This window comes from Lycorma delicatula, chromosome 6 (genome assembly GCF_047948215.1).
Source record: "Lycorma delicatula isolate Av1 chromosome 6, ASM4794821v1, whole genome shotgun sequence".
Classification (NCBI taxonomy): Eukaryota; Metazoa; Arthropoda; class Insecta; order Hemiptera; family Fulgoridae; genus Lycorma; species Lycorma delicatula.
The window spans coordinates 5741083-5756770 of NC_134460.1; the positions used below are offsets into that span (position 1 = coordinate 5741083).

General features: G+C 30.0%; 1 protein-coding gene across 1 annotated transcript in view; it reads left to right on the forward strand.

The window, feature by feature from the left end:
* Positions 1-265: 265 nt before the first annotated feature.
* The window catches only part of LOC142326180 (U4/U6.U5 tri-snRNP-associated protein 1), a 98990-nt gene continuing 83567 nt past the window's right edge, over positions 266-15688 (forward strand). Inside the window, exon 1 of the mRNA XM_075368449.1 lies at positions 266-538. Coding sequence (XP_075224564.1) covers positions 373-538 — 166 coding nt within the window. The 5' untranslated portion in view covers positions 266-372. The remainder of the gene's footprint in view (positions 539-15688) is intronic.

A 15688-nucleotide genomic window follows, 5' to 3' on the forward strand; every position in this document is an offset into this window, starting at 1 on the left:
CCTAATGTGTATGTTACAATCTGTTCCACATAGTATGCAAAATTGTTTAAGTTTTTTATAACATCTGGTTTTTATGCCTAAACTACTGATGCGGATCTTATAGTAGTGATACGGATATTTAATTTTTTAGATATTTAATTTTATTTTAAAACTGAACGGTTACGTTCTGACTTTTTTTTAAATACATACTGAGTTTCATTTCATGGTTATTGTTGTAACCGTAAGAGAGTGTTGATGATTGAGTTGCAGTCTTAATACAATAATCCTTCACCGCTGGTATAATAAGATGGCGTTTGTATTCTGTTAGTTATTTTGTGAAACGTTCAGTAACGTTCTGTCAATATTATAATCTAATTTGTTGTTGCCATTAATATGGGTTCGAGTAAAAAACATAAGAAGGATTCTAAGAAAAAGAAACATCGAAGTCGTTCAAGGTCGGTTGAAAGAACAGAAAAACATCGACATCATAAACGGCATCATAAAGATAGGAAAAAAGAAAAACATTACAAAACTAAGAGTGACGAGTCGGATAGTGAAGGTGAGTTTTCTTTTAATATGTACTATTTTCATATTCCATTAAATTGTTGATGGTAGTCTTGTATTACGTTGGTTTGTTTTTATGAGTAGCCTAGTCAGCGTCGCATTGTAAGTATGACATCTTTCCACTATTCATCTAGTTTCTTTTTTCTAATGAAAATTTCGAACTGACGTTCCAGGTTAACCAGCATGAATTTGAATTTATATTTAAAACTGTGTGGCGTTGTAGAGATATTTCAAACTGAATGGTTCATGTTTAATATTGTGATAATCTCTTGTTTCATATTTAGGGCGGGCAGTTGATCATCTAATTTATTTGTGCCTAATCAGTTTAAATGATTAGCAGTATTGAGTTGCTTACGTCTACTTTATTTTAACATTAATTAGGATATTTAATTATGACAATGTCTGCAACCATGTCAGGCCTGGCAAGCTGGTAGGGCGATTGCAGTCATTAATGCATGCGCAAGCATGCACAAACACACACACACACACACACACACATCTGGCAGTAGTTGGAAAACTGATTGGAGAAAACAAACAGATTAAAGTACAACTACATGCCATGATTTAATTTATTATTGTTAGTTGTTCTATCATGAATGAGTGAATTTAGATGAACTTAAGAATGTATTATTTGAAATTGATGCAGAAATGTTGATGAATTTATAGTTGAACTTAACCTGCCCATTTGTGTGTAACTCACATGCTTCATCTTAATTCCCAGATATGTTACTTGTTTATTAGTATGGAATACTGAGATAGAGATTGTCTGTAAGTTTGGTATATCTGTACAGTATGAAAGCCCTTTCTGTATTCCTTGAAGATGTATTATAGAAAACAAACATTCCATTGCATTTAATTATATTAAAAGTAATTCCTGTTAATTATTTTCTTATTAATAAAATCAGCTTGGCATTTTTTGATGTTTAATATAGCTTTGGATGTTTTTTGACAACACCTGCATTTGACATAATGTTAAGCTGGGATTTTGTTGTTGTATTATACTAGAATATGTAATTTCAGTTGCATTAATAATGTTAGCGATCAGAACAATCAGATTCTTTTTATTTGAAGAACTGTTAGCGTACACTTTTACTCAACAAGAATTATAGGGTAATTATCCATTACATAGACAGCACTTGAGACATTTTTTCAATCCAGAACATTAGAAAAGATTAGGCTAATTTTGTACATTTCTTAGGTAAGTGTGGATTATGCTATAATTCCCTTCCTGCTGATTTAGCCAAGTGCATAAATGAGATGATATAAGTATTGCAATATTATGTTATTAGTATAATGAGGTGGTGTTAATATTGTATTAGTATATACCTTGCTACTTTACCCCTCCACAAAACTCAAGGCTGCAGTTACAAATGACATGAATAGGCGAGGGTGGCATGTGCACGTGTATGAGAGGATTTTTTTAATACATTACTGATAATGATGCTGCTTATGAATCACACTTTTTTTTACATGCGCATGTACTGTCAGGTTTGCGCAACTGGTAACATCACAAGGTGGGTGTCTTCCCCCTGTGGGTTAGATGAGATGTCAGGTTTGAGCAAGTAGCATGTAGAATGAAAATATTCATTACTTCTGCGTGTAGAGGACTGCAATCTGTTTAACAAATTCCTATCGCAAGTCATCGCTGGAATTAAATGTCATAAAGTGAAAATTTATAAGGAAGTGGATAACAAATTGGTAATTAGTGAAGTTTTCCAAAGAAAGCCATTATGGGATTTAAGGAGTAGAATACAGCAAGAGAGATATAATAAATTATGTGATTAAGTTGTAGAAGTTTTAAATTGTAACAGTAACAATTTCTTTGTTTTATAATAAAATTCTTTTAACATGAATTTAGTTTTTAATTCATTTAGAGTTTCAGCTGACTGCCTCTTTTTTTATATTAAATTTTATCTTTGTTTTAATGCAAAATAAGATTTGAATACATTTCTGACATTGGCTGCTGCAAATGTTGCTCTGAAGTTCCTTGTTTGTAGTCCTGATATTTCTGGATGTTATTTCCTTTTCAACTTGTAACAACATCACTTGATTGACACCTTCTGTATCAGTTACTGTGTTATGCAAAAAGCAAATAATTTTTATAATCAGATTTGTAGTTGTAATGTCTGTTTCCACCAGTTTTGTATGCACCATTTTGCTGTAATAATACCAAAAACTCATTCAGTTACTTTTGTTATCCTTGTATGAGAATCATTGAATAATTCTTCTTATTTTCTTTATACGGTCTTAGTAAACAGTCCTTGAGAATATATGCTTTATCTCCTAAAATGACAAAAGGTGCAGAAATATTCATACCTTGTAGAAGTGCCGACTCAGGCAAGTTGTAAATATTATTTTCCAATCTCTGAAACGAAGTTGAGGAAGCGAAAATACCTTTATCGCTTTGTTTGCTGTAAGCACTGACTGTTATATCTAAAAACCTATAATTAACATCAGCAGCTGCCTGAAGCACTAGAAAAATATACTGCTTGTAATTGAAGTATTGACTGCCTGAATCGGTTGGGGGTTTAATGCGTTTGTTTTCCATCTATGCATCCAATGCAAATTGCTGATTCCCATCTTTTGTAGAATTCATGGCCTACTCTTTTTAATCAGGCTCAGTTAAAGCTCTTTAACTGAAACATATGAATAACTTTTCCCATATTGCATCACAAACATCTCTTAACAATCGAAGATATGGTACAATGTGACATTCTGTAAACTGGAATGCTAAACTTAGGTAAGAAACTCCAGTCGATAAAAATCTGAAATATGAAATTAATTACAATTAAACAACTTTAAATAAAAAGGTATTTGTATATTATATTTGATTTTCCACTTATTTTCAAACCGCTTAAATTTTTTTCCCACTTAGTGTTTCATTTTGAACTCTTTTACTAACTGCAATCATTTCAGAGATAACAGAGTAGATTATTTAAATTCAAATACAGAAAAAATGCCAAAAATTATAATGTACAAGTACCAAAAAAATTTTGTAATTTAAATTTCTAAAACGTTATTACAGTTCAATATTATAGCAGAACTGGTTAAAAAACTTAAGAAAACTTTACATGACAACTATCAGATTGAACTGAAAAAAATTAGAGTAAAACCACAATCAGGGAGTATTGCTGGAATTAAACATATTAAATAGAAGTTTTTTGGAAACTTGTACTTTCTTCAGGATATAATGGAACCAGCAGATGTAGAAGAAAATTACATTTTTTATTTCTTACTTCCAAACAAACTACTACCCCGTGTAATAGCACAGACAGCAGAAATAGTTCAGCAAATGCATTTTCATCATATCAAGAACATTCTATAAGTAATAATATCAAAACAATGAAGGTAATACCTTTAATAGTAATGATAATAATAATCATAGCACTACTTCTATTACTAATAATGGAAGATAACAATAAGAATAATAATGATGATGAAAATATGAATACTCCTCTGAGATCATTTTCTTCATCTTCGGCAGAGAACTACAAAACGAAAGTGCAATATAACTGAAGATATCTTTCTCAAACTTGAAAAGGAAAAACTTAAGCTCTTGAAGCGAGAAAGCATCATGAAAAATGATTGAGGTAATTTCCTTATTAGTTTTCTGTGTCATTTGAAAAGTAAGTTTGAAATGATTAATTTAAGACTTTTGGATGGAAATGACAACTAAAATATTGATGGAAATTAAACCAATTGAAGAAAAAGCAAAATATACTCAGATAATACCTTCAGCATCTTTATGGAAGACAATGCCTACACCTTCAGTAATTTCTTGGGAAAGCCATGGACAAGATATTCAACATAATCCCAATCTTTTGCCAACAAATGCTGACATTTTACATCATCACCAGTCTGAAATGTAATTTATTCGTCCTTTTCATCAGTATTAACATTACAGTAATACTTTTTATCAGTAGTATTATAATTAATAATTATTGTAAATGTTCATACAAAATGTACGCAACAGAAAATAAACTTGCTTTTTTTTCTTTTTTTGTAATTTATTGGTATTATATCTATTCTTACCTTAATGTTGTGGAAAGCCTTTCTGCTGGACAAATAATCTTTTAATGATCAGTAGCAGTTTTATTCATATATATTCAAACGTTTGCAGTCTCATTCTATAATATTCATAAAAGGGAGTTTCATTGGAGTGCAATTCCTTATACAAATTATGAAATTCTCCATAAACTGCATGAAAATAGAATTGTAGGTTTTTTATATTTTAAATAACTGTTTTCCAGCAGGAATAATTTATGAAACATTTCACTTACAACAGACTATAAACTGATAACGCACCAAACTCAGTAGAAACAAGAACTAACCAGTTCACAGTATCTGTAGCCACAATGTATGCACGATAATACCAGCTTGAACACTCGTACATGCCCACACACCCCCCTCACCAACACAAGTCACTTGTAACTGCAGCCTAACTTTTAACATTCAGTGAAAGTGGGGTTTAAAAAAAACGATCAGTGGGGGTGGATTTTTAAAAAATTCATTCCTTAATACCTTTATCAATGCCAGTATTTGTTGTTGTTTTTTTTTTTTTTTAATTTAGTAATGCTTTTTCCCAGAAACGGACAAAATATTTAAGACACCCTAAGTGATGTCGCCCACCACACAATACAAATATAAAATCATCTTGTGACTACATACCATCTGTACTTTCACCATACAATCTGTTATTATTTGTAAATAATGGAATATTTATTGCATTGTAATAAGTTATATTCATAATCAAGATATAGGCTTCTTTTGTTTATATTTAGATATAAATTTTTGTGTTATGGGTTATTAGATAGAACATGACAAGTAGCAAACAAAATAATTAATGCGTTATCTTTATTCATTAGTTTTATTCATATCATACAATCTACAGTAATAGAAGCGTATTAGATATTATGAACTTTATAGGCAAAATATAGTGTAAATTGTTATACTGGGTGAGATGTAAAAGAAAAACACAATTATCAGAATTTATAATATAATCAAATATGTTATAGTAAAACAAAATTGATCATCTTATTCCTGTTCTTCACTTTTAGAAGAAGGTTCATAATTTGTCTTCAGAATCTTCGATATCTGAATTCACCAGGAAATTAAGCAATTCTTCTGAAGACAAGATTCTTTCTTCTGCAGTAACAGGCAGTTATTTTATTTATTCCTGCAGGGCCTGGCAGCTCAGAATTGTCTTCTTTTTTTTAAATAAAAGAAGTTGTAATCAGTCATGATGCCATAGAGATAATCTTAGATTTTTATAAGAAATGGTTATGAATGATTTTATTAAAAAATTAAATGTTTTTATGGATAAGAAGAAAAATATGTAAAAGTGGTGAATCAATAAAGATAAAGCAATATTTTCAATGAAATTGAAATCACATGTATGATTGTGTGACAAAATGAGATATATTCTCATTATGTGACTGATTTTTTGAATTTAATTTTTTATAAATTTCCAAAACTGTACATTACTAGTGATTATGTATAGTTGTATATAAAAAAAAATCTTATGTATTCAAAGCAGTAATCAAGCAAAAATTTTGGCATTAGTATGAAAATAATCATCAGGAAAATACAATCAAAAGATGAACTCATCGTTTTTGATATCATTGCTGGGCTGAGTTTTCAATGAAGGACTTGTATTCAATATTAAAAAATTTTAAAAACTAAAAAAATAAAAATCTTAACAAAAGTATTAAGAAAATTTGATTCTTGTAGAAAAAATTAGGAAAAAATTCGTTAAGAAAGTATGGTGAATTAAACCGTGATTCAGTCCTTACTTTTAGCGTTAGTGAATGACATGTTGCCGCTCAGTATTGTTGCTTGTTAAAACCACTTAAAAAACCATAAACAAGGGATGTCATCAGCTCCATGGCGGAAGCAATTATATCAGTGACATCGTCTGCATTGAACATGCTAACTCTTAACTTAACCCTAACCTCTCCACAGAACAGATTATATCATCTGAGCAGGTCGTCATAATTCACATAATTGATTGCTAATTGACTAAAGTAACTTTGCTAAAGTACCAGTCTGGCTTAATTTTTTCTGATTTCATCAACTTTTTCAGTTATTGCCCAACCAGAGTGAGGAGCATCAACAGATTAACATAGATATTTCCAGATTGAAAATGCCTGAATAAGGTTTTTGCCATATGTATTTATATGTCCATAAAGGATCAATCAGCCCATTTATGGACTGTTATTAATTTTATTGAAAAATAAAACCTGAGCTGCATTCTTCCCCTTTTTTGTAATAAAATTTCAAGATATGTTAAATTTCTTTATTATCACTCATTCTCAAAATGTAATTTTTAAATAAATAATATAATGCAGTCATAACCATTTCAAACTACTTGTGATATATGTCACCTTTCCAACTTTCCAAAGCACATAAGTGTTGTCAGATTTGATTAATGTTACCAGAGTTATGTGATTCCAAAACCATATACTGATTAAATACAGTAAAACATTTTAGTTACACCCCCTTATGAAACAAACACATATTTATAAGACAATTTTTTTTTTTATTGAACAAAAACTACATATTTTTATTTATTTTTTGACATAATCACCAAGTTTTCTAAACACTTTTCATACCTTGTGACAAGTTTTTCAATTCCACTCTCATAAATATTTCATCCAATTTCCTTGAACCATTTAAGGACTGCTTCCTTCAGTTCATCATCATTAGCGAAACGCTCCCCTCGCAGGTCTCGCTTGAGTGAACCAAACAGGGTGCTAGGTCAGGGCTGTAAGGTGGATGAGGCAATACTTCCCACTTAAATTTTTGCAGGAACTCCTTTGTCACATGAGTTGAATAGCGAATAGATCATGAAGAAAAATGACCCCATCGCTTAATCTTCGGGGTCTTCAATCTTTAATGGCTTTACACAATTTTTTTAAAGTCTCAGCAAGATTCGACGGCATTGATTATTGTTTCTCGGGGCATAAATTCACTGTAAACTCCCTCAGAATCGAAAAAGACTGTCAGCATAACCTTTCGAACATGTGAGGATGTTATCACTTTTTTGCTGTAGTAAATTTTTGTGTCTCCATTTATGTGATGCTCATTTAGTCTCAGGAGCATGCAGCTCTCGTCCTTTGTGATGATTTGTTTCAAAAATTGTGAACCAGTCCTGGAATAACGTTGAAGAAAAGAAAGAGCAGACGCAAAACGTTGATGTTTGTGGTTGTCGGTCAACAGATTTGGCACCCATTGTGCACACATCTTACAGTGACCAAGCTGATAGTGAATAATCGCAAACACACTACCATAATTGATGTCAAGTTCACTTGCAATCTCTCTATTTTTAATGCACCAGTTATCAAGATCATTTCATTTATGTGTTCTGTGTTACCCGCTGTGTTTGCAGTTGAAGGACGCCCAGCATGCAGTTCGTCACTCATATTTGTTCTTCTGTTTCTGAACATTTGGCACCATTTTGTGATCATGGTGCGTGACATTGCATTCTCATCGTATACCTCAACAATTTGGCGATGAATTTCACAAAAAATTGTAATTTTTTGTCCACAAAAATAGGACTACTGAACGCACTTCTATGCTAGACAAAACCTCTAGAGGTCATGTCATATTGACAATGACGCTATACAAATACTGAATGTCATACAGAATTGCTGCTGGGGGAGCATGAAGACAACACAACCAGTACTGTCACCACAAGACATTAATATATCCCTTTCAGATCAAGAACAAGGCAAGGGTGTAACTTATTTTTTGATCCACCTCTAGTATGTATTATGGTATACACGGCAGCTCAGAAATATATGCTTTATAACAAAACAAGATTAGATAAAGGAATGAAACAAGTCATATTTATAGTGTACCAAAATCGATGTGAAGATATTTTTATTAGTATTAATACAATATAAGTATTAATACAAAATAAAACATTAAACAAAATAAGAAAACTCAATTTGAAAAAAGATAACATAACCTATGAAATATATTAATTATTTCTAATACCAGGATTGTTTAGAAAAGTTTTAGCCTGGCACTGAGATTGTGCATGTATTAATAACTGATATTTGTCAAGTATGACACATGCTTACTTGTTTCTGGTGATCAAGTAAAGCTGCACTCAGTCCATTTTAACATAGAATAATATTGATTCTATATTCACACTCTATAAAATGTTAGTTAAGGAAACATGAGTTTATTTGCCTGTTATTTGCAACAAACATCAGTGTATTAAATATGGTGTTGCGAGAGGGAAATTTTCATCACCGTGATTCAATCATTTCTAGTTTGCACGGATTTCTTGCAGCAAGATGGGTTCAGTATGTCCTCTAGACAATTTTCTCGTAACAGTTGTTAATGTCTTCCTGATTGCACAACATATGTGTCATTGTGATAATATGACATTCAGAATTGGCAGTATTTTGACCAAAATTGACAACAAACTTTTTATATTTGTTAAACTGTTGGCTGGCTCACTGTTGAGTCTTTTGCCATTTTTTCTCAGTTTTGATGGGAGCTGTATACCCTGCAATTTAAAGCTATTTTCAGTATGTATTAAATATGTATGTATTTTTAACATTCTGGGTGTAACAGATTTATGCTGGAAATAAATTTAGTGTTTTGATGCAGCAGTTCTGAAATGGGAAAAATGTCTTCTGAATTTTTGTCAGTTTAACATTTTCAATTTGATGTTTGTACTTCATTAAATCATTAGCCACGGTCTTGTATCGGCTTGAATATTGATTATAGAATTTATTAAATAAATAAATGCGCCCAATACTTGTGATGCAGTTGTAAAAAAACTAAAAGCTATGTTTAAAATTGTGATTGTTCTCTTTATGGAAGTAAAGTGCACTATTTCTGGAATGCACTGTTTCATCAACTGTAGATTACCAGTATAGTGGTGCCAGTTACTCCTAAAACTCTCATATTTTCATTTCATAAACTGCACGATGGGAAGTCTTATTCTATATTAAACTTTGCTCATCTACATTACTCTAGTCTGTAGTTACATTTTTCTTGATAATTCAGTTCATTTAAAGAGAACATGTAAGAATTACAGCAAAAGTTATTTTTGTTTGCAGTAGCAAGTATCATTATCCCATATTGCATAATTTTTCAATATTCCATATTTTTATTACGTCACATGCTACAAAAATTCATCTTTCAATGGCTGTAATTAGTCAGTTAGCCTGTTGCTAGAAAAAGGAAGTAAATAAAAAATTAATGTTTAGTTGTATTTAACCAGTTTTATCCATTAATTAAATTAAACATTGTCCGACTGGTTTCAACGGCCATTGTAAAAATAAAATTTGTTCATTTTGCTAAAATTATAAATGTTTTTCCATTGAACTGTGTGTTTTTAACCACACTACTATAATACTAACATAATGTCATGGGTTATCAATTCATCAAAGTTAATTATGGCAGTGAGATGACAGTTAAAAATCATTAATGAATTTTTTTATAAGGTCATTTACTTCTACTATTTACATAAGGAAACAACTAGTTTGTAGTTTTACCATTGAATAATGAACTTGCAGAGTTACACTAGTACCATAAAATGGAATGCAGTTGTGACGCACTGTGGTCTATGCTGTGAATATTTGTTACCTTCACTCACTCACTGGCCCTTGGCAGTGTTTGAACTTCCAGGCCAAGGGGTCGTCCTGATATAATTTTAGCCAACCCTCTCTTTTATGATTTCCACATCATCATCTATTGTTCCGAAGCGAGATGAAAGTAAATTCTATTTTACAGAACTGTTTTGGTTTCAAAATTTTATACTAAATTCTAAAAATTGTTTCTCTGTTTTTCACCATTTACATTGTGTTTGTTTATATCCCTCCTCTCTCTCAAAACAGTTAAGTGAAAAAATTTCCTGCCTTTTGAGCTCAGGAACAACAATTTTTTTTAATCACTGTCGTATAGACATTTACCATTAGAAAATGACATAAAACCGGTTAATAAATATACCTAAACAGTAATTTCTTTACGGAGAAATTATGGAATGTAAAATTGTAGTACTGCATACTTATGTCTTGCTTTTCATTTATAATTATCTGTAATTCCTTCAGATTTACTTTAAATAAATTAAAAACTCAAGAATAATGCAGAAAAGTAGTGAGTTTAGAAATTATTGTTTTTGGTATTTAATTGAATATTATATTTAGGTGTTAGTGGAAATTTATTGTTATTTCACACCCCTCAATTACTCCCCGAAACATTCCTTGTGTTGTTTTGGAATCAGCAGGTTATAAGGGCTGTATTTTACAATTGTATCCAGGATTTGAAATGCGCGTTTTGTAGAAAACCATTTAACAACTAATATTTAAAAGGAATGCTATTTTAATAACACATACTTAATTTTTATACACATTTGACAATTAGTAGGGTCAGAAAAACATTATAACTCATCTCTTTTTTCTGTTTTAAAAAATGGCTCTTTTAGTAAGTTTTCCTCCAGCAGAAGTTATTTATTTTGTTCTTATAGCTAAATTGCATCAATGATTTCCAAAATAGCTGTAATTTAAACAAAGTTTATGGAAACAGATTGATAAAATTATCTGGCATTTCCATGTATTTTTTCATTTTAAACTTATATCTTCTATTAAGATGTTTTGTTGTTATTTTAAAGTTTTTTGTTAATTAATCAGCATTTCTTTTCTCCTCCTGTTAGAATGGCAATTTAATGATAAATATTTATTTAATGATAGGAATAATAATTATATGATACAGGAAACTAAGTAGACTGTATTATTAATCTTTTTCCACTTACAGATCAGAATAATGTTCAAAATATCCACTTGATGCAGCATTGATGCAGGTGTTGATTAATTTCTTCACATTTAATATGATTTTCTTTAGAGTTGCTTTAGAGGTTTTCTTTAGAGTCTTTAGAGGTGTTTAAGGGTGCCATCTTTAGTATTTTCTTTTGATTCATTCTAAGTGTATAGGTTGTTCTTGAAAACAATACCTTTCAGATGATCCGAAAAATAAAGATCTGGAGTTAGAGATCTAGGGACCGTGAAGTTTATAAGCTGCATTAAAAATTATGTAGTCGCATTCAAATCCATAGTCAAACTGGCAGCCAGGTATATAGCACCAATTTTCTAAAATCAACATTTTCTCTCTGTAGTTTCAAGCTAGGATAACAAATTTGTAATAATTTATAAATAACATTGTTCCAATGTTTCTGTAGAAACAGTGAGTCCGACTGTTCAGTTTCATGTCCTCTTTATTAATGGTAAATAAACTAACTTATTCTTCTTAAATTTGTTATTCTAGTAGAAGAGTTGAACAGCTTTTTTTTATGATATATTTTTTCTTTCTAATTATATTGTTAGTCTGAATCATCACTAAAGGATGTAAGTTAAATATTAAATTAAATATATTAATTATGTAAGACTTTTTATAAACATTAATATTCTACATGTACACCATTTTAAACTTCGCAACGCGAGATACTTTACTAATGATATAGTATTTAAATAAGTGACTATGTATCTAAATGAGTTATAAAATACAAACAAAACATATTGATCAGAGTAACAAGGACTTTATTTAAAGATATTAATGATCCAGCGGCATAAGTTCTGATTAATGAAAGGTGCGCTTCGGCACAGTTATTCAAACCATTTTTTTGGTCCTCAGTGCCATGGATATGTGAAGATTGATTTATTGTGGCATTCTTCAATCAAAGACAATCCAGGTTATATGTTACAAATCTTTCAACATATCAATTTATGGCTAATCAAAAGGGAGTTTGTTACCAGTTATTCAAATGAAATACAGCCTAAAACTACTTATTTCTTCATTATCATTAAGTAATTTCATTTAATTTCTTATTTAATTCATATTTATATTTAAAATTGTTAATTAAGATTGTTAACTCGTAATGAACAGAGACCAATTAACAATCAGTTAAATCCTCTATAACAAGAATCTGTACATTTATTGAAAAATATATAGTGTTGCAAGTTGATATTCATCTTTTATGAATTAAACTAAGAAATCTTCAAGAGTTGCAAGGCAAATATAGGCCGTTCAAATACATCTTGAAATGGAAGATGATGAGGATATTTTTTTCCGATCATGTACAGATTGAAGACAATGTATGCAGTTTTGATTGTAAATTACAATGTTTAATAGATAGTATTCTTAATTATTAAGCAAACTACAATTAATCAAAAAGTCAATGAAGTTACAGCAACTAAGCAAACCCAACTACAACCGATTAACTTACCATTTTTCAGAGGTAATATTCTTAGCTGGCAACATTATTATAGTTTATTTAGTACATAATAGAAATGATTTAAGTAATTTACAAAAACTACACTATCTACATACTTCCTTGAAGGACGAAATGTTAGCTATTATTAAAAATTTACCAATTACGAATAAAAATTATACAATTGCACTAGATCTATTAGAAAGGCGTTTTGACAATAACTATTTAATTTCATCTCATAATCCAGATTGTATTTTAAAACAAAATTCCATAAAAGGAAAATGTTTGGATAATTTATACAAATTTATTATCAAACTATCTTCATATGTCAGTGCTCTTGAGTAATTCATATACCAACCAATACATACGAATTTATTGTTGTTCAGTTGTTAACATCAAAGTCAAATTACAATACCTCCAACTTATAAAAGGAGAAACTTTCAATTCAAAAGTTTTCCACCTTCAAATATTTCATAGAATTCCTTGAATTTAGAAGACAGATGCTTGAAAATATTAATGCAAATAAGTCAAACCATCAAGACATCTTTAAGACATAACTCCAAGGGATGACACAACAGTGGAACTAAATCCTACACTAAACATTTTAACATAAGTGCTAACAAACTGTATGAGGATAATTTTAGTTATCATTCAAAATTTAATTATGTAATATCTCATTTGTAATTATAATTATTTACATTGTAAGGAATTTTATAATTTTTCTGTTATGAACGGAAAGAATTTCTAGAACATCGCAATTGTTTAGGTAAAGGTGACATTCAGTTGATGAATTTTATTCTAGTAGCATATGTGAGATTTGTTCTCAAAAACATAATACATAATTATTTATTCATATAAATAATATTAATTCTAAACTAAAAGACGTCAGAAAATAATAATCGATTTATCATTTAAACTACTGTCAAACAAAACATAATTTTATCAACCGCTTTATGTATATTACCAATGATGTACATGGTAATACTTACACATGTAGAGTTTTACTAGACTCTAGCTGTCAAGTGAATTTTTGTACTCGCACGAAGGTTAGAATTTCCATTTATAAAAAATTATATTCCTATTTTAGGAATAATAATACACTTTCTCATTCTGAATATATCGTCGGTTGACATTACATTCTTTGTATGTGAACTTTTCATTCCAATTGCAATGTGCTATTTTAACAGAAATAAACAGATAGCCTTCCGACATGTACCTTTGATATCTCGCATTTTAATTTGTCTCATAATCTGTTTTTTTGCAAATGCTGAATTTAACATAACAAATAAAATTGACATTATTGGAGCACAATTTTACTTGAATTTTATTTTAGCTAGGAAATTTATTTGTAACCTTAAATATCCTATTCCCTGAGAAATCAAATTGGAATATATTCTCGGTGGTACTTTCCTATAACTCTTACGAGCAATAATACCATTGCATCTTTTATTTCTTGAAAAGATTCTACAAATCGTCGACTGCACTTGAGAACTTCTGAAAAATTGAGGAAATTAATACTGATATTCCATTTAATGAAAGTTCTATTGGCAAAAAACATTTTCAACTCTATTTTACTTAAAACAATCAAGGCAGATTTGTACTTGCATTATCACGTAAACCCAATAATATAAGACCAGGTGATTCTTTTCTAAATGCAAAGAATAGATTTTTATAGTTGGAAAGAAGGCTAAACAGTGATCCCAATCTTAAACGTGACTGTTCCACTTTCATACAAGAATATTTGGATTTCAGTCACATGTTATTACTTAACTCCGATGATTTCTTAATAGACAAGTCAGATGTGTGTTAATTTACCCCATCATCTGGTATTAAAATCAACTAGTCTAACTACTAAATTTTGAGTGGTTTTCGTTGGTTCAACCAAAACCACTAATGGTTTACCTCTTAACGATACTCTACTAGTTGGACCGGTTTACCAACAGAATTTATTTTCTATATTGTTAAGATTCTGAATTCATAATTATGTATTACCTCCGACAAAAAAGATGTATCAACAGGTACTAGTTAAGTCCAGTGATTCTAATTTAAAACGGATTTCTAATTTAGAATGAATTCTGATTTAGAATGTAATTCTCCAAAACAAAAGATAAAACATTATGCACTATAAACTGTAACTTATGAAACCTCTTGTCCACCATATATAGCCACAAGATGTATCATTCAAATATCAATTAAAAATGAAAATAATTTTCCACAAGCTTCTAAAGCTTATATATTATAGGTTCAGATAACCTAAATGAAGTTATTCAACTGAAGGATGATATCTCCAAATTATTACAACAATATGGTTTTTACTTCACACATGGTATTCTAATCTAATAATTGCAGTATTTCTACGTCTAATCATAATTCATCTATACCATCCAAACAAGAACACAACTTACTCTAGGAGTTCTGTAGAACAACAATTCAGATACACTAAATTTCCAAATTACTCATCCTAATAATTCTAAAATTTATACCAAAAGGAATATTCTCTCCATCATAGCAGGTGTCTGTGTTCCTTAAGGACTCATTGGCCCTATTATATTTTTATGCAAACAGTTTATGCAGTCATTATGATAACTTAAAATTGACTAGGATGAAATATTAATAATACAATGGCTTTCATTGTATAATCATTTACATTTAATTGGTTCACTTAAGATAAGTACATTTATTAATTCTAACAGTAGTAATAGTAAAATTAATTCTATTCAATTACATGGATTTTCTAATGCCTCTATTAAGGGCTACAATTGTTGCCTTTATATACACACCTTATTCACCAACCATGTAATTATATCTAATCTACTATGTTCTAAATTAAAACTAGCCCCTTTAAAACAAATCACATTACACAAACTTGAACTTTGTGGTTGTTTACTACTTGCGCAGTAATATTCATGATGGTATCTAATG